This window comes from Panthera onca, chromosome B3, assembly GCF_046562875.1.
Source record: "Panthera onca isolate mPanOnc1 chromosome B3, mPanOnc1 haplotype 2, whole genome shotgun sequence".
NCBI classification, from domain to species: Eukaryota; Metazoa; Chordata; class Mammalia; order Carnivora; family Felidae; genus Panthera; species Panthera onca.
The window spans coordinates 120,165,324-120,188,246 of NC_138344.1; the positions used below are offsets into that span (position 1 = coordinate 120,165,324).

The window sequence follows — 22,923 nt, forward strand, 5'->3', positions numbered from 1 at the left end:
ACGTCTCTGGCCCGGGTGGGGGAGGGAGGGACCAGCGCACGCAGCCTCTTTTGCAGCACGATTTTAATGTTTTAAACAGGCACAGGAAAAGCCGAGCCCATTTGAAAAATACTTTGCGAGTCCTCTCGCTCGACGTGGTAACTGAACTTTTTTTCCCCTCTTGGAGTCACTCCTGCTACACGTTGACTGTTTTTCTGGAAAGTTACTCCGACGAATCCCTTCCCTCCTTCTCCCCCAGCTCCTTCGCCCTCTCGCCAGCTGTCAGTCCGTCCTCTCGCCTCGGGGCCCGTCTCTCGCTCCGGCCCTGGCCCCCAGGCCCCCAGGCCGCCCCCGCGCCCGGCGGGACAAGGGGCAGGGGCAGGGACTGGGGCAGGGGCGCGCGCGGGGCCCGCTCTGGGGCGGCCGTGCCCACCCTCGAGGGTGGGGGGCGACGCCCGGCCGGGGAGCGGGGTTGGAGATGGGCTCAGCTCCGCGGCGATCCTGGCCCCGATTCTTCACTGACAAGCCTGGAGTCGGGCGGCGGGCTGAAGCTTGGAGATGCTCCAGGGCCATTGAAAATGGTGGCGTTTTCCGGCAGATCGAGGGTGCCCTCTGGCGAGGCGAGGCCGCCAGTGAAGGAGCGCGGCGGGCCGGGGCCCGGACGGCGGGCAGGGCTGGGGCGGGGTGGGGGAGGGACTGGAGGGGGGGGGCGCTGGAGAAAAGGGGCCGCGGGGGAGGGCGAGGGCCGCGGGACCGGAGCCTGCGGGGACGGCCTCCCTCTCCGCCCGACGTGCGCACAAGTGCACCTCTCTCTTCTCCCGGCCCCGTTCGGCAGCCGCTCTCGCAGAAATGTCCTCCAGATGTTCGCAGCCTCCCTCCCCGCCGAGGGTTCCGCAGGGAGCCGCGCCAGCGAGCGCAAAGTCAGCAGTTGGCCCCGGCCCATTTCCCAGATGGGTGAGGGGAAGTTTTCCCTCCGCTCGCTCTCGTTCCTCTTCTCCAACTAAGCTTCTGGGTCTTTTCCCACGAGAAGCTCAGAGAAGGCAAGGCGCGTTGCTTCCCAGCAACACAGCCTCCCGATCACTCCTGGGAATCAGTGCTGCTTCCAGCCACCCCACCCCACCTCACCCAGCCTTCCTGGACCCTTCCTGTGAGGTCAGTTCCCTGCTCCTGGCTCCTAGGCCGCTGGGATGTTCACAGAATTCCAGTCTACTGTTGAGGAAACTGAGGCAGTCTACTGTTGAGGAAACTGGACAGGCTACTGTTGAGGAAACTGAGGCACAGAGCAATTTTTTTTTTTTTTAAAGGCCACACGCTTATGGGTGGCGGAGGTGATAGTTCACTCAGCCCCTCTAGTTTGGGTAGGCATTGTTGTCATTTGAGTAATGAGAGGAAATCTAGGTGTAGAAAGCTTAAAAGTAATTTACCTACAGTATATAGCCAGTAGGTGCCAACCTTGAGATCTGGAGGCAGGAAGTCTCTTGCCAGAGTCTATGCACGTCCCATGCAATACTGCCTCTGAAATTCAGCCATCATTCGAGAAATATTTATGACATTCACTGTGTGCCGGGCCCTGTTCTAGGCTCTGTGGACGCAGCAGTGAACAAAACAAACTAATAAACAAAGCCCTTGCCCTTAACGGAACTTACACAGGGGGTGGGTAGGTGCATGGGAAAGGCCATAAACCAAGTAATTTATGTATTATGATAAAAGAGAAGTGCCATGGCAGAAAATAAAGCAGGGAGGTAGAATATGGAGTGCCTGGGTTGGGACTGCTGAAACTTGAAATAGGGTGACAGCAACACAGCTTGTTGCTGTGTTACTGAGGCATTTAAGCAAACACTTGCAAGATGGGAGGAAAATTAAAATTATATCCTTCTGGACTCCACCTCTACCAAATCACCCTCCAGGGGTGGGGCCCTGGCACATGTGTTTTTAATAAACCTCACAGGTGGGGCGCCTGGGTGGCTCAGTAGGTGGAGCATCCGACTCTTGGTTTCGGCTAAGGTCATGATCTCATGGGTTCATGGGTTCGAGCCCCGCGTCCTGCTCTGCTGACAGCTCAGGACCTGCTTGGGATTTTCTCGCTCTCCCTCTCTCTCTGCCCCTCCTCTGCTCTCTCTCTCTCTCTCTCTCAAAATAAATAAACTAAAAAAAAAAAAAAAAAAAAAGAGTAGTATAATAAACCTCACAGGTGATTCAGGTGCTCAGCAAGGTCTGGAAGCCACCATTCCAGAGCTTTTCTTTCTGCCCAGAGTGAGCACCAGGCACCTTTCGCTTTCAGCAAGGCAGGGAAGAAATGAGAGTAAAGGTTTGAAAACTGGCTTTAAGGTGGTGGCAGTGTAGCTATGAGCTCACACAAAGCAGGGAAGTAGGTTATGGATTTTGGAAAAATCCAAAGAGTAAGCCCTTCTTCCTCATCTGGTACCAAGGAAGAAGAAAACAAAGGATTCATCGGAGCCTATATTTCATCTGTCTCAGATTTTGGCAATGGATGTTTCTTCAGGTTAAAATCTAACAGGGTATTTTCATTGAGAATCAGATCTTAGGGTAATCTCTAAGAGCAATTACAAGGGAGGAGACAGGTCCAGAGGGCTCTGCCTGGCCACACAGGTAGTTATCAGCAGAGCCAGGATAAGACCTCAAATCTTCTGACATCCAAGCAGTGCTGTTGCTGTCACAAGGCATGTGAACACACGGCCCTAACCAGTAAACATGTGTGGATGCCCAGTTGAATTGAGTAATTTATTGGGTATTGAAGAAATGCTTGCAATCCACTTTTAAGGGGTGCCACTTCCACTCTCAAGTCCTCACGTTTTAGCAGTGGTCATCTTGACCTTATGCCCAGCATGATATCTTGCTCACTTTTTTGACCTTATGCCCAGTGATATCTTGCTCACTTTCAGGACCATGAGACCATCTCTCTGGGGGTTCCAGCTGATCAGGACCAGGGACCTGGCCAGTGGTGTTGACCTGGGGATCTTACATGAAGAATCAATGAAGACTCAACTTGCTTGCCCCATTAGGCTGGGAATTGGAGGGATATCTTCCTCGGTTAGCCTAGGAGAATGGCTGGTACCCAGTAATATGTGCAGGAGAAAAGTATCTTGTAAGATCTGGTATCACAAAGGCACCTGGCAGGGGCACCTGGGTGGCTCAGTTGGTTAAGCCTCCGACTCTTGGACTCTTGATATCTCATGGTTTGTGAGTTTGACCCCACATCGTTGGGCTTTGTGCTGACAGCATGTGGCCTGCTTGGGATTCTGTCTCTCCCTCTCTCTGCCCCTCCCACATGTGCATTCTTTGTCACTGTCTCAAAATAAGTAAATAAACTTAAAAAAAAAAAAAAAAGGAACTGGCTCTGCTGCTTAGCACTCAGATGATTTCCCTCAAGCCACATCTTTGCACCTTCGTATATCCTCAATTGTTGAATGCAGATATCACTGGTGCTCACTTTGTGGGGCTGTTGGAGAGATTACTTATGCTTTTGAATGTTATTACTACTAAGGTATTTGACATCTTTGTTCAGCCTCTTCGTAAAGTTCTTGAAGGCAGAGATTGTATATATTGCATTTTCTATTAGAAACTATTTGCACCTGACACCCCCCCCCCCACTCCCCCACCTGTAAGCCTGTTTTCTTTACTGTCCAATGGAAACAATACAACTCATCTTGTTTTTCCACATACGGTTATTATGCCCTTCATGTGAGCTAATAACTGTGAAGGTCGTTTGTACATTGCAAGGGCTATATAGGAAGCTAAATAGGAAGGATCAATTTAATTACTACTATTAGCTAATGCTTTGCACTTAATATTTAAATTAAAATTTTTTTTAATGTTTATTTTTGAGACAGAGCACAAGTGGGGGAGGGGCAGAGGGAGAGGGAGACACAAAATCCAAAGCAGGCTCCAGGCTGTCAGCACAGAGCCCCATGCAGACCTCGAACTCACAAACTGTGAGAAAAAGGGCCTGAGCCAAAGTTGGACGCTCAACCGACTAAGCCACCGAGACAACCCTGCACTGAATAATATTTAAACAGATCTACAAGTGTAGACAGTTCCTAAAGACTAACATTTTTTCACTGTCCCACAGGACCAGCCTTAGCGGGATTTAATATCTGGAGGTTTCTTCCAGAACTGTCAAGCGAGGAAGTTTAGGGAAGTTTTGGTTTAAATTCAAAGGTGGCACACGGAATCCAGGAATGATGCCACGGATCCTTTAAATATTGAGATGAAGGGGCGGAGCCATTGTCAGGGACGCGACTGGGCCACTTGGTTTCCAGGAAGTGACGTCAGGCGGCCGCGGAGATGGAGGACGTGCTGGACTTAGGCGAGGAGCGACGCCGCGGCTCGGCCACCTCCGTGAGGATTGACTTGGGGATTTGGGGCTAGGATTTGGCGGGTGGGGAGGAGCGACCTAGCCGGCTCGGCGTCCCTGAGGCGCCTCGGCCTGGCCTGTCCCCAGCGGCCGGGCCCAGAGCCGCGCAGGGGTGAGGCCGAGGAAGAGGCGGCCTCAGCTGCCCCGCCCCCGGCCTGGGGTGTGCTTTCTTTAAAATTCTCCAAAAGCAGAAAACAGATCCTGCGCCTGCAGGCCTCCGGAACCGGTGGGAAATTTCCCAGCCAGTCTGCGCTTTCTGGAGCCCCGAGTGCTAACTCCCCTAGAAAGGACATATCTGAAGGGTGATTGGGGCGAGGTGGGGGGGAGATCCTGGTCAGGGTCGCACTTGCACCTACCCTAGGGCTTTTTCCGTGGGACTTCACCTGCCAGAAGTTCATGGTAAAAACCGCAGTGTTTTAACGCCTGAAAAGAAGGCAGGCAGGCTGGAGTGGCCTTTTCTTGACCGGAGTTCCCACGAGGAGGTGGGCGTTACTTCAGTTTTATGATTTAGGAAATCAAGACTCGGATTTCTAACACGGAGGAATGGCTAGGAGCTGAGGTCAAATGGAGTATGAAGCTGCTTACTGGGTTAAAAAAAAAAAAAAAAAAGCTAACATTGTGTGTCAATTATAATAAAATTTTTTTTTAATTAAAACAAGTGAACCCTCCCGAACCTCGGTTTCCTTGTCTCTAGAATGGAGACGTTGATATCTACTTCAAAGTGCTGCAGTGAAAATGAAATGGAATAACGCATGGGAAGCATTTAATCCAGTGCCTGACATGAGATCTCTGTTCCTTCTAGAGGAAAGTCTAGCTGCATTTCTGTGGGTAGGAAAGATCTCTGGTAGTTAAGAGAGAAACTTGTGATCGTTAATCCAGGAATTTCATATTTTCCTATTAAATAGAAATGATGTCAGGTGCTTTGTTTTCAGGGTTTGGAGCATTTTTGAGAAATATATTCAAGTTACTCAAATCCCATCCTCCACCACGTCTTCATACATCTTGTCCTTGCTTACCTTCCCAGAATTCTTGTCCTCATAGTGGCTCAAAGATGTTTGGGTCAGCAGCGCTCCCCATCTCTCCTTACAGGGGCCCAAGATGGGTCGCCGAGCTCAGCAGGAGTCAGCTCAAGTGGACAATCATCTCAGTAACAAGAACTCCTCTTCGATTCTGACTGGAGAGGTGGGTGTTACAAAAAAATGCTAAGAGTTAGTAATTGCTTTTTTTTTTTTTTTTTGCAAGTTTATTTATTTTGAGAGAGAGAGAGAGAAAGAGAGAGAGAAAGAGAGAATCCCAAGCAGGCTCCGTGCTAACAGCACAAACCGTGAGATCATGACCTGAGCTGAAATCAAGAGTCGGTCGCTTAACTGATTGAGCCACCAGGTGCCCCAGAGTTAGTAATTACTTAATCAGCAAGGATTTGGTATTCCATATGGCTTCTCGTTGACACCAGCCCTTCCTCCTGTCTTGATTTGGGGATTCCCTTCCTTGGCATTTGTCCTATTTGCAGGAAATGACAGAAGAACGTTTTTCTTTGATGCCAGAGTAGTTTCTGCATTGCTTTATATTCTCAGTGGAGAATGTTCTTCAGCTTGCTGAGACAGGGGTAACTGGGAAGTCTGAAAATCCCGGAGAAATCCAGGTTTTTATTTCTACCGAATAAATGCCAGTGAGGCATGCTGATGACGTAAGGTTGGATTACACAACTGGACGTTTGCTCTCAGCGGTGACCTGCACTTTCTACAGTTTTCAGGCAGGAAGGGGATTAGTACTGGCCTTACTTTCCTGGAAACTTCTCCGAGTGCCCTGGAATTGTGGGAATTTATCCAGCTGCTCTGTGGAGGGTGGGTAATCCTGATGAGCAACACTTTTAATGCCAGGGTGCTATTTTTGGAAGTTTACGCAGAGCCCCTTTGCACTTTCCTCTGTTCATTTGAGCAAACTTTGCCCTTTTCAAGAGTCAGTTTCAGGGTAATCCCTCCGTCAGTTCTTCCTAACTCCTCCAGGCCATCTTAGGGCTCCTTCTTCTTGGTGCCCGTGGTACCTATTATAGAACGCGTATATGTTCTCACGTCGTGTGCTCATTTTCTTTTTATGGATCTGTTTGCCCCACGAGACAGTTCCCAAGCAGCAGGAAACCTGGCTTCTCAGTTATCCAGCTCGTTGGCCCTAGCAGGTATAAGATAGATGAAGGGATCTACGCGGCAAAGCCGTTATAATGGGCTCGGCAGGTGTATGAGCAAAGCATGCTGGGGACAAGACACAGACACAGCTACTTACATATCACATGTGTTGGGATGTTCTTCACCCTTCTAGGAAGCAAGTTCTCCAGCATTTCTGTACATGGCCCTTTCAGTTTATCATTCCCTTTCTCACTTACTATAGAAAGGGGTTGTGGGAAGGTTGTGGGAAGGGGGGGGTGGTGGCTGTTTGTGGCACATGTCCCCTGTATCACTGCCTAGCGAAAGCTAGTGATACTGGAGAATACCCGGTATTGCCGGATCCTCTGATTTTCCAAGAGATGCTGGCCATCTAAAATGTGGTGAGAAAGCAACACATTTTTACAGGTTAGCAACCAATTATGACAACTCGTCATATGGACCAGATTGGGCCTGAGGGTTGTCAGTTTGTGATTTTGGCCACGGCACCTACATTATGGCGCTTCTTATGTTGTATTCTAATTGTTTACCTGCCTGGCTCCCTCACAAGATGTGAGCTTTTGGAAGTCAGTTTGTGCTTTACCATTGTACCCCTTTGTTGATCACAGTGCCCAGCGTGGAACAGGCATGCCGTTGACAGTGCAAAGACTCGGGGTGAAGTACACCGTGTGCGATGGGGCCCTTAGAAGCTGAGAAGGAGTGTTGCAGGGTGGGGGTTGGGGTGGCGCACTGGAAGCACAGCTCAGGGGAGCCGTGGTAGAATCTAGGAAGACGGTGAGAGAACACATATACCCAACACTGGGTATGGAACTGCGGTCCATACTGCGACTCGAACAGCAGTCGTGGATGTCTTTAAAGAGAACTGGGCAAGCACGTGACTAGGTTAATGGAAGTCTCCTCTTGGCCTCTGGCCGCTTTAGACTGTGGGTCTACAAGGATGCATCTCAACAGCAAATCATTTATTCCTTTGTCCAACAAATATTTATTGAAGTTTACTGTGTGCCAGGTACCATTTTACAGGGTTCTCATATCTCAGTGATAAAAAGGGACAGAATCTCCTGCCATCATGGAACTTCTATTCCCATGATCACTGGCAGCCAGAAGGACTAATCACACGTCTGCTTAACTACTTAACTGTGAAGGAGATTCTAGCCGCCCGTCATGGTTAGGTGGTGGGCCAGGAAGGATGTCCTGGAATGACCTGACGGCCTTGAGGCTCTGTGTCACCCCCACACCAAATCAGCTTCTAGGCTGGGGTCGGTAGGCATCGTTCAGCCGCCCATCGCCTTCCCCTTGGCTCCCAGCTGAGAGTCAGTCCTGTGAGTACCTAACTTCAAAGTTGCAGACTGGGATGAACTTTTCAGGGTTTCAGCCTCTCTGGAATACCTACTGATTTCCCCAGGGATACCTACCTCTGGGCCTTAGCATTTTTCTGGGAGAACGTGATGAAAAGTCATCCTGTTCTTCACCCAACCGATGCCTGGCTGTGACATGCACATCAGAAATGCAGCATTCCTGGTCTCCCTGGGCTGTGTGGGCAGCCTCCCTCAGGGCCAGATGCTCACTGTGCTGTGTGGGACATTTTGGCTGTTTCTTTCTAAAATTAGATCCTGAGACTTGTGTGTGTGCCCATTTACATTCCGATTCAGAGTGTATGACTTGATATATTTTTCTTTGCCCTCTCGCTGACTATATTCTAGGATGAAGCTATCCATGAAAACGTACTTAATGGTACCTGGGGGCGGTCAGACAGCTGCAGTTCCTGTAGAGTTAAGTAGGAATGATGATTTTGAAGCAGGGTGGTGGAGTTGGACGCTCTGGTGGAGGAAGAAGAGGCGCATCCTACCAGAGTAGAGAGAACACACGGCTTGGACAGACCAGAGCCTGAGACCCGGCTCTGCTAATGGCCTGGATCTTGAACAAGTCCACTCCTCTCTCTAATCTCCCATTTCATTATCTGGCAGGTGGTGGTAACAATACCACCAGGTTGCTGCGGGGATTACGAGAGGGATGCATTCGACCGTGCTTTGGTAAACTGAACAGCACTACACACATGTGCGTTCGCTCGGTAAACTAGCAAATAGACGGGCACTGGCCAATGCTTTGCCATTTCTATTAAAGGACAGCGACGTAGGAGGATGTGAGCCTGGGTCTCTTGTCAAACTGACTTGGAAGTCCCTTCGAGGGCTCTGACTGATTTATCCACAGGTAAACTAGTAGTGATCCAAAGCAGTGTTTGTGCTTCCTGGGTGTGCGGGCATGCCTTAGGAAGAGTGAGGAAGAGCGCCGGCCTCAGGGTCATACGGGCCTGGGTTGAAATCCTGGCTCGGCCACCCATGAAGCCTAGGACTCCGGGCAAGTTATTTAACCTCTTTCAGCCTCAGTTCCCTCATCGATAAGCCGGGGATAATCATTTCACATCCTCCACAGGGCGGCTGAAAAGAAAACATGAGATAATAGATGCAAGCCCTTCACACAATCTGGCACATGGCTCGCAGTTTGTTACTAATCATTATTATCTCTCTGCAACTTAGATGTTCTTTTTATTTTGCCTTAACCCCTTCTATTAAGATTAAAACCTGGGAACCTTTGGGTTGAATGTGGCATACGGTCAGGTCTTGTTTGATCCGCACAGCGTTTAAAATGTTTTCATTGGGTTGTTTATGAATTAGGAAACTTCACGTGAAAATCCAGATTCTGGGCTTCTCTTTAAAATCAGAAGTTCTGGCACAGTGGGAGTGCTGGGCCGGCGTCCCCCCATGGCGACAGCTGGCCGGAGCTGGCTGGCACCGATACCGGTGCTTGCTTACATGCGGCCTCCCTTGTCCAGTTTGCCACTCCTTCCTTTCATACACCTGCTCAGATTTACTCACGTTTCGTCTGCCGTGTGCTACTTCCATTGAAGTTTAAAACTCCTGGTCTTTCAGGACGGATTGATTTTCAGGTACCCTTGTGTATCTCTCAGTATTGAATTCGGCTACATGGATCAGAAACTTGACCCCAGTTTTTGAATCAAGCAGGCATGAGTCTTCTAATAGCAGGAAGTCCAGTGGAGGGCAGAACAGGGCAGGTGCAGTGACTGGGCAATATCCTGCATTACCCCGGGGCCTCCTGGCTTCTGACTCTGCCACCTGTGGCTCGAGGCTTGTTCTCACTGTTATGGTTGTGAGCTGGCTGGTGGTTCCCCGGGCATCAGATCTGCATTCTAGGTAGGAGGAGGGGCCATAGTAGAAGAGTTCAAGGTGCATGCCAGCTAAGTTTGTTCCTTCTTATGAGGAAAACAGTAGCCACAGACCTCACCAAGTAGACTTCTAGTTACGTTTCATTGGTCAGAACTGGCTCTTAAAAACCACCGTAAATTTCAAGGGACTTTTCAACCAGGCATGTTGCCACAGCCATAACACTGGGGTTTGGAGTTAGGGAGAAGAGGAGAAGGGCTGTTGAGTGGGCCATTTGCAACCAATGTGTCATCATTCTTTCAAAAAACAATTCATACAAAGGTTTTATTCAGAGATTTGGGTATGACAGGAAAAAATTATTTTTAGTAATAACAACAACAAATCCACATTCCTCTCCAGATTTCTAATTTAAAGTTGTGTAGAGTTCGGTGGAAGATTAGATGCCCTGAAATCCCAGGATACCTGCCTGAGTTGCCTTTGTCAGCTCTTGTGGATCTTTTCCTTCTGCCCATTTTCTCTGTAACCATTTGGGCCTTTCTGCCTCTAGGATCCCGGCGGCGCAGTCCAGGTTGTTAAATGCTTCCTCCCTCTCTGAGACGAGAGGGAATGTCTCTTTATTTGCTTAGTCATTCTGGAAATTTCAGATAATTTCAAAGAACGTCAACTGTCTAGTTGTACTGAGTCACCTGAAGGATGAGCTCTTGGTGAAGTTTTACTAGCTCGGAGTTGGTTAGAGTTCTAGTTCCTGCTTTAGACGAAATTAGGTAACGAACATAACGTGCTTAGCCCAGTACCCGACGCACGGGAATCTCTCAAAAAACAGTAAGCACCAAGAAAGTTTATGACTGCACTCTTCTCTTTTTGGGGGTTATGGGGCCACCTGTCACAAATCAGGTGTGGATCATAGATGCCTAGTTCAGCTGGCAGTTTGCTATTGGTTTGGTATTTGGTATGGGTGCTGAACAATTACGGTTGCTGAGAATTGTACTGGAAGATGATTCCATGGTGAGTGTCTTCCTGCCTGCAGTGTCTAACTTCCTCCTGTCAGGGCAGCTCTGAGAATTGAACTGGATTTCTCTGTTTGACCTTTCACCTTCTGTTGATTCAAATGATTCTGCTCTTACGCAGCTCCTTCAAGAAAAGACCAGGGCGCTCTCTACCATGATGTTACATTACCGGACGATGCTGTTGGCGGAAAGTAATCTTGGGCAAAACCTGCCCAGGGCTGGCCTGTCTTTTGGATGAACACTTCTCACTTGAGTCTAGACCTCTTTGCGGCTTAACTTTTGGCTTGCAGATTGTCCTTTTAATAATAAGTTTGGTTTGCATTGGAACAGCTGCCTCCTCTCTGTTAATTGCACACAATGTCCTACGTAAGCCTCACGGGAGCTCTTGAACTGGGTGCTCCACTGACCTCATCTTACTTTGAAGACACTGAGACTTTGAGAGGTTGGGTGACTGGTCCAGAGTCATTCAGTTCATCTCCGACTCTAGTCTCGTCTCTGTGACTCCAGCCAGGTGCTTCTCCACCACCTGACCTCTTCTACCTGCCGGACAGGTCGGCGCACAGAGCTCCCAGCAGAGAGTGGCTTTTGGGTTACTCCCCGGGAATCCTTCTGGAGCGGGGGTTGGTTCTCACTTGACGACCCTTATTCATCCACTTGTCTGGAGAAATGTTTGAGTCACAGCTGTTCCCTTTCTCTCCACCCCCCCATCCCTTCAGTGTTCCTCCTAGGACGCAGAACTGAAAGTTAGCCAGATTCTCTCGCAGGAATCTGAGCAATGCCGTTGGGCTCATGTTCCCAAATTAGGCCAATTTCCTCATCCCTCGGCCGCTTCACTCCACTGGAGCTCCCTCAGCGCTCTGCATTACGTCTCTCGTCCTCCGCCTGTTCCCTGACGGCTCTGCCAGCCGGGCAGTTATTTTCGGCCCAGGAGGGTTATCTCCTGACCCTTTTTGGTGACATTTTTCTTCTTTCTCACAAAAATAACTTTCCTGATTGGTCACATTTTTCAGCCTTTTTCGTAGGCGCGCTCCAATGGGCCGGGTTGAACGATGCTCCTGATAACGTCGTCGAAGAGGGATGCGGGGAATTTGACGGGGAACCGTTCGCGAGGAATGCGTTTTCCACACTTCATGTTTGTGTCATGCTTCGCATGCTTCAGTTTTGAACTCTCCTTCAGGGTGGGCGATGCCCGTCGCTCACCATCCCTGGGGCCACCACTGTGTGGGAGGGAATGTCAACTGAGGGTAGAGGCCGCCATTAGAAATAGCATCTTGAGATTCTCCTCCAGCGCCGGCTCAGGCTCTTTCATTGTCCCCGCACGACACACTTTAATAACTCGTGACTCATTTTGCTATCTGGAAAGCCAGAGGGAACCGCTCTCGCTGACTTCCTGCGGCTCTCGGGGTGAAAGATAGTGCTTGAATGCCACTCGAAGGTTCTCTTAGGCACCTGTGGGCAGGGCTAAATGCGAAATAAGTGTAAAGAGTTTAGCCCAGGGCCCCACTAAGTTAGCTGTCGTTCTCGTGATCTGCACAACCTGACAAGTGGACAGGATTATCATTTCGTCTTTAATCCCCGCTCTGCCAATTATGAGGTGAATATCCTGGGAAAGTTCCTTAATGCCCTAAGCCTGGCTTCTCATCTCAATAGATCATATGGAGATAACAGTAGTAGTTCTCTGTTAGCAGTTGTTGGAGGATTAAATACGAGCACATACAAAGCTCTTGGCCTAGTGCCTGGCACACGCCAGCCGTTATTGTCATCCACGTTAGATGAGAATTAGGAGGTATTGTCCATATATCTTCAATTGCATTTCTGGTTAAGATACGGAGATATTTATATTTCACAGTACTAACTGGCCCTTAGGACCAGAAACATGTGGATGAGGAAGGAGCCTTTTGATGAGAATTCTTGGTGCCACTTGAGAGCTATTTTATTGGTCTCCTTTAGTGGCCTTTCTGCCTGTGCCACAGACCAGTTATCCGCTAGTCTCTTTCCATCTCCTTCTCAAAACCCAACCCTCTGTCTAGAGGTTGGTGGTCTTTCCAAAGAATCATCTTTATTTTTTATTTTTTATTTTTTATTTTTTTTATTTATTTTTGAGACAGAGAGAGACAGAGCATGAATGGGGGAGGGTCAGAGAGAGAGGGAGACACAGAATCTGAAACTGGCTCCAGGCTCTGAGCTGTCAGCACAGAGCCCGACGCGGGGCTTGAACTCACGAACCGCGAGATGATGACCTGAGCCGAAGTCGGCTGCTTAACCGACTGAGCCACCCAGGCGCCCCAAAGAATCATCTTTAATTGCTGACATATATCATTCTGTCATTCTGGAGAAATGTGGGTAGAAAGTGCGGAGGGCAAGAGTGACCTTGGTGACCCCCAGTGACCTTGGAGTAGAAGGTAATATCTATTCATTTATTCATTCATTCACTTGTGAAACTAAACTGAGGATTTTCTACGTGCCAGGCATTGTGCTTAGAGCTGGCAACCCAGTGAGAAACCGGACATGCTCCCTGTCCTCTCAGAACTTTGATCCGGGGGCTGCAGAGAATTAAGTGCCAGGCAGGGGTGAACACAGCAAAATACAGGAATACCTACGTTGCGCCCCTTTGAGCCCTGAGGACATCCAGAACGGTTGTCTAGGGAAAAATCACATCTGAGCTGAGACTTGGAAGAGTGAGTAGATGTTAGCCCAGGGAAGGGGCGGAGGAGAAAATACTCCCAAGCAGAGGGATGAGCATGTGCCAGTCCTGGAGGTGAGGGAGAGAGCGTGGCCTGCTGGCTTTGTTAGTGCGGCCATTGACCCTACCAGCGAGGGAGTAATGGTTGGGAGGGACTTTTGCCAGCAAAGAGATGGTTTTCAGATCATCCCAAACCCGTCCCGTCGTCTTTTTTAACAAAGAACCACATGAGGCCAGTGTTTCTTATATGACCCTGAAGTAACTGGTAATATTGTGAAGGTAAGACTGACCTTTCCACGTTTTTCTAGCATTTCACTGATGCATCTTCCGTGCAGCCATTACACTTCACTGCAGGCGTTTGTGTTGGCCGGTCAGGAAAATCTCAGAGATGTGCTCAAGTGCAGTACCCCTGCCTTGTCACTCTCCGGGCTCATCCTTTATGAGGGGGCGCCTCGTAGTCCAGCGGTTTACAGCGTTCACCCTTCATTTATGTCCTGAAAGTTCTTAGCTTTCTCTGTGGATTCCTCTGAGCATAGATCCTGGTGACCCTGGAGAGAAATCTGTCCATAATGGACGTAACACCGAATTAGTCGCCATCTGCTAGGATTTAGAAAATGTCCTTTAATTTCACAAAATAAGAGACTAAGTATTCAGAACTCTGCTATGACAAGAATATGCTAGATGCTTAATAAAAATATGTGTACAGGAATCGGTGACACAAGTCAAGTTGGTGTCCGTGACGCATGACTGTTGCATAGCCTCAGGGAAGACAACCCTCAGCTCAGCATCCCTAATTTGCATTAAAGAACATACATGTAATTTAACAACCCAGGTCATATCTGCTTACGACCCAATTCAAAAGACTTCAGATTCTGTTGTAACATTAGAATTTGACGTGACTCCTGTTTGAAATAAGTAGAATACTGGCATGTGCTCGGAAATCTTTTTTTTTTTGTATGTGAAAATTTTCACGATCATGATACTTTTGTCGTAATGAGAATTGACTCATATTCAGGCAAGGTTCCCAGAGCAAAGACTAAGCAAAATCTATGACCATCAATGCCATTCTGTTAGGAAAAAAAAATTATCAAGAATTGGCGAAATGGCTTAAGCCACTGTTAACTTACCTGAACTGTGGCAGCCACCTTATCCCTGGACTCATCTTTTGTACTTCTGCCCTCCTGCAGTTCAGCTAGAGTGGGCTTATACAGAGGTGCCTCGTTCACTTCGTACTCGGGACCCTTTACTAGACACCCCTTGCACTTAGGCTAAAAGAAACCCTAAGTCCTTACCTTGAACCTGTGTGATTTGGTGCCTGCCTGCATCCGCAGATTCATTTCACGCCTGCCACCTGGTTGTTGTCCCATATGGAACGAGCTTCACTTTGCTTAGAAGTCCCCTACTTATTCTAGTTTCCTAGAATACTACAGAATGGACTGGACTGGAGTGGATCCCTAGAATGTTCATGCCTCCTCTTTGCTGGGCTGACTCCGACTTCTCTTTTCCACTGTGTTCAATGTGAATATCACTCCTTTTTAAATTTTTTTTTTTTTAACATTTATTCATTTTTGAGAGGCAGAGAGAGAGAGCATAAGTAGAGGAAGGGCAGAGACAGAGGGAGACACATAATCCGAAGCAGGCTCCAGGCTCTGAGTTGTCCGCATGGAGCCCTACCCGGGGCTTGAACCCATAGACTGTGAGAATCATGACCTGAGCCGGAGTCAGATGCTCAACCGACTGAGCCACCCAGGTGCCCCTATCACTCCTTCTTAAATGAGAATATTACCCTTTTATTTAAATTACCTCCCTTTATTACATTGTCTTTAGCTTTTTTTTTTTTTTTTAACTTTTTCTTTCATCTTATCCACAGTTTGTAACTGTGTCATTATTTAGGTCCTTGTCCCTCACTAATTGCAAGCTCCAGAAGTAGTGCCTGAGCCTGTCACTTTGTAGGTCCTCAGTAAGTCACTTGTCCAGTGAAGGTGAAGTGGGTGTGGGAGGGATGATGCATTCACTTTAGGGGCAGGTTAGCTTGAGATGCCTCTGACACCCCTAGCTGGACACATCCAGGAAGCTTTGTTGTGTGGTACACCTGCTCGGGACGGGGCCCTGAGCTGGAACTGGAGATTTGGAAGTCATTAGTATTGAGGTGGTAAATGGAAGCCTAGCTCTGTAAGGGAGAGTCTGTGTAATAAGAGAAGAGGCCCTTGGACAGAACCTGGGGAACATCCATGTGGAAGGAACACACAGCCGAAGAATGTCTCGCAAAAGGAAATTGAGGACGGGCCAGTGAAGGGAGGGGAAACACAGGCATGTGGCATCCAGAAGCCAAGGCAAGAGAGTGTCAAGAAAGAGGGAGGGGTCGAGAGTGCTTGATGCCACTAGGAGGGCGGGAGCAGGGTCTGTTGGATTTAGCGGTACGGGGGTGTCTGAGGTTTCACATTAAAATGCACGACTGTTTTTAGAAGGCATATCAGCAGACCACCTCTAGTTGTCTTGCTTATGGTGGCATATGTACCTTACTGTGGGGAACAGCAGACTAAAGCCTGGCTAAGGGGGTGAAGAAGAGAGGTCAGTGCCCATAGGCATTTTTTTTTTTAAACTTTTATGTTAGAGAGAGAGTGCACACCTCAGTAGGAGAGAGGGAGAGAGAGAGAACATCTTAAGCAGGCTTCTCACTCAGCATGGACCCTGTTGTGGGGCTCAGTCTTATGACTGTGAGATTATGACCTGAGCCGGAACCAAGAGTGAGATGCTTAACCCACTGCCACCCAGGTGCCGCCCCAACCCATAGACATTTTGAAGGAAAGATAGATAAGATGTGGTAGCAGACTGGCTGTTGGAGGTAGGAAGAAGGACAGTCTGGAGTTTATCCCACGTGTAGCTAACATGACTGAATAAATATTGATATTTTTGAGACTGATGATTTTTTTAAATTCAATTCATTTTATTTACAGTTTTTAGGAATTTAGAAGAGACTCATTTCTCTTTTTTTAATGTTTCTTTATTTTGAGAAAGAGGAGGGCGGAGGGGCACAGAGAGAGGGAGACAGAATCTCAAGCAGTATCTGCAGCTGTCAGCGTAGAGCCCGACACGGGGCTCGAACCCACGGACCGTGAGATCATGACCTGAGCTAAAACCAAGAGTCAGCCGCTTAACCGACTGAGCCACTCAGGCGCCCCCGAGACTGAGGATTTCAGAGCCTCAGCTGAGGGGAGCAAGAAGAGATCATTATTTCAGTTTGGGGCATGTTGAATTTGAGTTACCCTCAGGATTTTCAAAGAGGTATGTCAGGTAAACGGTTGAAAGTTTTGGTCTGGAGCTTAAGAGGGAAAGTTGAAAACTAGTGATAACAGATGTAGGAGTCATCATTATATATTCTGGGGTTTCTAAGAGGAACATATAAGAAAAACTTCTGATTCCTTTGGGTAGCTTACAGACCATTCATGATCTCCAGGTGCCAGTGTGTGAGTTTTAAGCAGAGAAGAGCTATGATCAAATTTGCGTTTTAGAAGGAGCGCTTTGGCAGTCAGTGGTCAGGGATACTTCCAGGTTTTGTGGGCCCCAAGCTTACACAGTTTGGAGGCCTTCTTTAGGAAAAATAATTCAAAGTTATGTGTTCAAAATGAGCTATGAAAGTGAATACCTATTTATAATGAGGAAAGAAATCATAGCTCATAGTTACAAGAGCCCTGGGTATTCAGATGCCTTTCTTCAGAGAGCTTGTTAGGCAGTGTACCAGCAATGCTTACGCCGAAAATGCCTCCTGATTGAGACCTAGCATCCCTTTCCTGTGTAGAACTCTCCGTAATTCCCAGGGGCCCATCCAGGTAAGGAGTACAGGTTGAAGGAAAGTAAGGCCGATGCAGGGAGACCAGGTAGGATCCAGCCAAAAGAAGGCAGAACACGAGCCTGGTAGGCCTTACTTTGCATGATTGTGCAGGTTCCCAACAGCCCTCAGCAGGTGGGTATTGACAGAGTGGAGGTATATGGGTGCCTTGATCCAGTTTTGGGGTAGTTTTCGGGGAAATGTGCTAAAGAGGCAAGGGAGGGAGGCATAGCGTGATGGACCTTGGGGGTGAGCTGGGTTGATGGAGAAGGAAGTGAAACCAAGGAAGAAGTTCTTAGATAAGGAAGGAGGGAGGGGATTAGATATTTCAGGGATGGAGCAGTTCCAGGTTATGACATGTTGGAAAAAGTAGCAAGGTCATTGGTATTTAAAGAGTCAGGGACCTCTTAGCTAAGCATTAGATGAACTGTTGATGTGAGAATGGACTTTGCTCAGAATGGTGGGGCAGGTTGGGGAGCAGTCATGCCCTAGCGTCTCATCAGTCTGTGCTCATGCATTGTTAGTGACAGACATGAAGAAGGAAGGAGAGGCGATGTAGCTGAACAGTACAAGTTTCAAGAGAAGTGTTCCATGATAATTTAGAAGAATAATCGTCTCAAGGAACTTTGGGGGAGTGAGCCTCACTTGGGACCCTGTTTTGTGCAGTTTTAAACAACGAACAGGCTCTATTTGAAAGAACTGCCAGAGAAATGGCGTCCACGGGGGAACGCCAGGATTCGGGAGAGGGTGTGCTGTGAACAGAGAATATCTAGTCGGTTAGGAACCAGGAGACTGATCAGAGAGCCTCATTGAAGTCATTAGCCAGGCTAGATTTCTTCTCATTATGTAGCATGGCGATAATTACTGAGAAGGAGCGGAATGATAGTAAAATATTCTTTTCAGAATGATATTTTACAGGAAAAGGGTACTGACTGGTGTTGAATGTCACTGGTGATAGACGGAAACATTTCTGGTCACGTGCCTTTACCCCATATAACAGAATTATGTCAGTTACTAGCTGATTGCTTTTTATATTCCATTCTAATCCCTCCATTGGCTTTTCAGGTATAGGGTTTTTTTGCTAATTTTTTTTTAACATTTATTTATTTTTGAGAGACAGAGAAAGGCAGAGCATGAGCAGGGGAGGGGGAGAGAGAGAGATACAGAATCTGAAACAGGCTCCAGGCTCTGAGCTGTTTGTTAGCCCAGAGCCTGATGCAGGGCTCGAACTCACGAACCGCAAGACCATGACCTGAGCTGAAGTCGGACGCTCAACCGACTGAGCCACCCAGGGGCCCCTCAGGTATAGTTTTTTTTATACATTTTTTTTTTTTTTTTTTTTGGTCCCAGGGATTAGAATATACATCTTTAACTCCTCCCTGGCTATGTGGAGTGACTATAATACCCCTTCACGTAACATGCGAGAGCCTTGCAGCAGCGTGAGTGCATCTGACCCCCTCTCTCCTTTGTGCTGGTGACGTCACATACTTTAAAACAACCTACTTCAGAAACTCCACGGTACCATTTGTCATTTCACTTTAAATAGTTGTCATTTGGAGAAATCAAGAGAAAAAGAGACTCTTGTATTTCACCCACATGTTTACCATTTCTGTTCTTCCTTTCTCCCTGTAGGTCCAGGTTTCCATTGGGCATCATTTCTCTTTACCGTGAAGAACTTTCCTTAGCATGTCTCATAGTACGGATTTGCAGAGAACTGCTCCCTACTTGCTTGCTTGATCTGAAGATAGTTTTATTTTACCCTCATTTATGAAGGATATGTTCTGTCCACCTAGAGTTCTGGGCTGAGAATTTTTTTCTTTTCAGCGCTCTAAAGATCCTCTTTCCTTTGACCTCTCGCCTTCATTGTTTCTGAGGATGGGTTTTATATATAAATCTTTTTTCCTCTCTTTGCTGCTTTAAAGATTTCCTTTTTATCTTCTTTGGTTTTCAGCAGTGTGACTATGACTGGCTAGCTGTGATTTTCTTTGTATTCGCCGAGGTTCTGAGATCAGTAAGTCAGTATTTATAGCCGAATTTGGGAAACTTTAGGCCATTATTTCTTCAATTCTCTTTGCTCCATTTTCTCTCTCCTTATCCCTCGGACTCCAATTGCAATATGTGTTAAACTGTTTCATATTGTCCCATTAGTTTGTCATGTGTTTTTTGGTCCTAAAACATTGGTAATTTTTTCCTATCTTTTATCTTTTTTTCCCCCTTCAAACTGGATATTTTCTATTTTCACTGATAATTTCTTCTGCTGTCTTCCAGCTACACTTTTCACTGCAGCTACTGAACTTTTAAGTTCTAAATTTCCATTTGTTTTTCTTTCCTTTTTACGTCGCTTCTGTTAGATTCCCCGTTTGTGCATTTATTACGACCATCTTTTCTTTTAAAGTCCTTGAACATATTTATAGTAGCTGCTTTAAAACCCTTATCTGTTAATTCCGTTATTTGGGTCATCTTGGGGTCAGTTTTTGTTGTTTTTTTTTCTTTTGCCTTTGGGTCACATTTTCATGTTTCTTCACATGTCCAGTCATCTTTATTTATACACAGGACCTTGTGGACAGTACATTGTGGAAACTCTGGATTATGTCACTCTCTTCTGAAAAGTGTTGTTTCTGTTTTAGTAGGCAGTTTCATTCTTTGCAGAGCACCTTGAATTTATCAAGACTTGGTTTGAGGCTCTGTTAGGTCAGGTCTATTTTGGTTTTCCCTTTAGTCGTAGAGCGAATCCCATAGTCCTGGGACATGAACTTCACTCCTAATGTGTGATTCACTTGGGATTTCACTGGCACACTCAAGGAATGTACCAAGTACCTCTAAGTTGCTGGAACTCAAACCAATGTCTTTCCCCTGCAGGGAGCAGCAGCTGAAATCTCATCTCCACTCAGTGGTTCGGGGATGTTTTTTTGTTGTTGTTTATGTTTTTGTTTTTTTCTTTTTATCTCTTCAGCAGTTGCTTTTCACTGGGTTTCATGATGCAGCTCAGGTAAGCCTAAAGGATTTTAGGGGAGTTCAAATGCAGATCTGGGGCTCCTTTCTTCCCAGGATTTCTCCCTTTTTTTTTTTTTTTTTTTTTAATTTTTTAAAATGTTTATTTATTTTTGACAGAGAGAGAAAGACAGAGCATGAGCGGGGGAGGGGCAGAGAGAGAGGGAGACAAAGACTCTGAAGCAGGCTCCAGGCTCTGAGCTCTCAGCACAGAGCCCGACGCGGGGCTCGAACCCACGAACCGTGAGATCATGACCTGAGCCAAAGTCGGACGCTCAACCAACTGAGCCATCCAGGCGCCCCAGAATTTCTCCCTTTCTATGTTTAGTGACTCTGGCAGCCCCCAAATTTGTCCTCAAGCCAATACAACTGCAGCTTTCTGCTTTAGTTCTGTGCTGCTCAGTTGCTGCCCAGACTGGAGAGTGCACTCAAGGGGAAAATCCATTTTAACATGGATTTTTGGCCAGTACAGTTTTTCTTTTTTCTTTCAAGGGTCAAGTCCCTTCCAGTTTCTGCCTGCTTTTGTTTGCCCTCCGGTGCCTTCGAATAGTTGTTTTACGTATTTCATCCAGAGTTGATAGTTGTTATCTGTGTGGAGGTTAGCCGAATACAAACTACTCGCCCATTACTGAATCCAGAACCTGCCAGTTGCTTTTGGATTGTTTCAGAGTCACTGTGGTTTTTTTCAAGTGATACTGTTGCCAAGAAAAGAATGAGAGTGGTTGTTTCAGAGACAGAGTGTGTCGATTTTCTCTCAGGGTAACTGTCGGGGTGTACAGGTACATTAGCTATTCAGGCAGGAAGCGTTCTGACATCAGTGGTGCCCTCGGAAGTAATGATCAGAAACACGGGCACGAAAGAGACCCAGAGACCTGTGATGCAGACACTAGGATGTCAGTACCCATTCAGGCACACGCTGTGCTGAGCACTCTGAAAAGTTAATCTAGAAAGGCCTCTAGAGTTGGAGAAGTTGGCAGTGGATGATTTGAAGGGTGGGAGGTCTTCCCGTACAACTTTAAACTGAGTAGCAGAATTTCTAGATTAAGGGACTGCACCTAGGTCATGCCTTTCGTGTCAGAGCATCGTCACCTGGGAGGAGTAGAGTGGCTGGCCTTCTGCCGTTCTTGTTCGAGGAAGGGTGGGATGAGAGCCTGAGAAATCAACCTTGGGCTTGGACTGAGAGGCTGAGAAAAGACAGAGAACGTAGCGTGTTTTAACCCTGGTCTAGGAGGAAGTTTTTACCAACACGAGAAAACCAAGAACAGTGTAGTAAGTTTTTCATAAGCGGTTCAAATTAAAGGAACATTCTTGGGGTGCCTGGGTGGCTCAGTGGGTTACGTATCCGACTTGGGCCCAGGTCATGATCTCACAGCATGTGAGTTCAAGCACTGCATCGGGCTCTGTGCTGACAGCTCAGGCTCTGGAGCCCGGAGCCTGCTTTGAGTTCTGGGTCTCCCTCTCTCTCTGCCCCTCCCCTGCTCACCCTCTGTCTCTGTCTTTCTTTCAAAAATAAACATTTTTAAAAATTAAAAACAAAAAAAAGGAACATTCTTTATCCTGATTTGTGTCCTTCCTAATCTGGGGAGATTGAAAAGGTCCCTTCTTTAGTGAAATGATCATGAGAGGAAATGGGGTGTGTGTGTGTGTGTGTGTGTGTGTGTGTGTGTGTGTGTGTGTGTGTTTAAGTTTATTTATTTTGAGAGCAAGAGAGAAGGCAAGCAGGGAAGGGGCAGAGAGAGAAGGAGAGAGAGAATCCCAAGCAGGCCCCATGCTGACCATGCAGAGCCCAACATGGGGCTCAAACCCACAAACTGTGAGATCATGACCTGAGCCTAAATCAAGAGTCCAAGGCTTAACCAACTGAGCCACCCAGGTACCCCAGAAATGGTGTTTTTTTAAAAAAAGAGCCCTAACAAAATTAAAAATTGTGAACTCTGAACTGCCAACCACTTCCTACTCCCCACAAATCAGTTTTTTGAAATATTAACAGTCCATGAAATTTAGAAGCTTGGTAAACACGGTTGTAGAATTTTTTTAGATTTTGGGATTACTGAGTTCCTTGAAACGTTGGGGGGCAAAGTGGAGTGGGTGCTAGCCCGCCAGCCATGACCTTGTGGTGTGCTAGCACCTTCTCCCCTTGCTTCCACAAGTGAGTCAGGACAAAGTCGGGCTGCAGCGGGAGACCTGTGGTGTGTGGCATCTCACCGCAGCGAAGAGAGGAGTGGAGCCCGCCATCGCGCTCTCTAGGTCACGTGACAGGGGCCGCCAGCCCATGGTTGAATACTTCCTTCGGGCTCCCTCCATTTCTTTTCCGTCATCACCCTTGAGGAGTCTTGTGAGAGATCAGGCTTCTTAAAGCATCAAGGTCACAGCTCACTCCTCTGCTCTCAGCTTCCTCCAACTTATCCCGCTCTGGATTTGGTTGAGGGAGCAAGTCTAGACCGTGCTTATACAAACTCACAGGTGCCAGGAAGGGCTAGCCTCTCGGAGTTCTGGGAATTTACACCCTCAGTGTTGTACACGTTTCTGGCTCCACATGTGCCGGGTGGATTTTTAGCAAACTGAAAGGAGTTAAGAGAATGACAGAAATGTATCGGTTTTAATTTATGATGAAAGTTGGAAGGAATGTTTATTTTAGCTGAACTGCAAAAAGTATGGGGGAACAGGGCATTTCTTTGTAAATGTCTGGGAGGTATAGACCTAAGGAGAGGGGAGAGCTGA

At 47.4% G+C, this 22,923-nt stretch overlaps 1 protein-coding gene across 1 annotated transcript in view; it reads left to right on the forward strand.

The window, feature by feature from the left end:
- Nucleotides 1-4,255: 4,255 nt before the first annotated feature.
- The window catches only part of IFT43 (intraflagellar transport 43), an 82,259-nt gene continuing 63,591 nt past the window's right edge, over nucleotides 4,256-22,923 (forward strand). Inside the window, exons 1-2 of the mRNA XM_078447983.2 lie at nucleotides 4,256-4,338; nucleotides 5,444-5,536. Of these exons, the coding sequence (XP_078304109.1) occupies nucleotides 4,285-4,338; nucleotides 5,444-5,536 (147 nt within the window). The 5' untranslated portion in view covers nucleotides 4,256-4,284. The remainder of the gene's footprint in view (nucleotides 4,339-5,443; nucleotides 5,537-22,923) is intronic.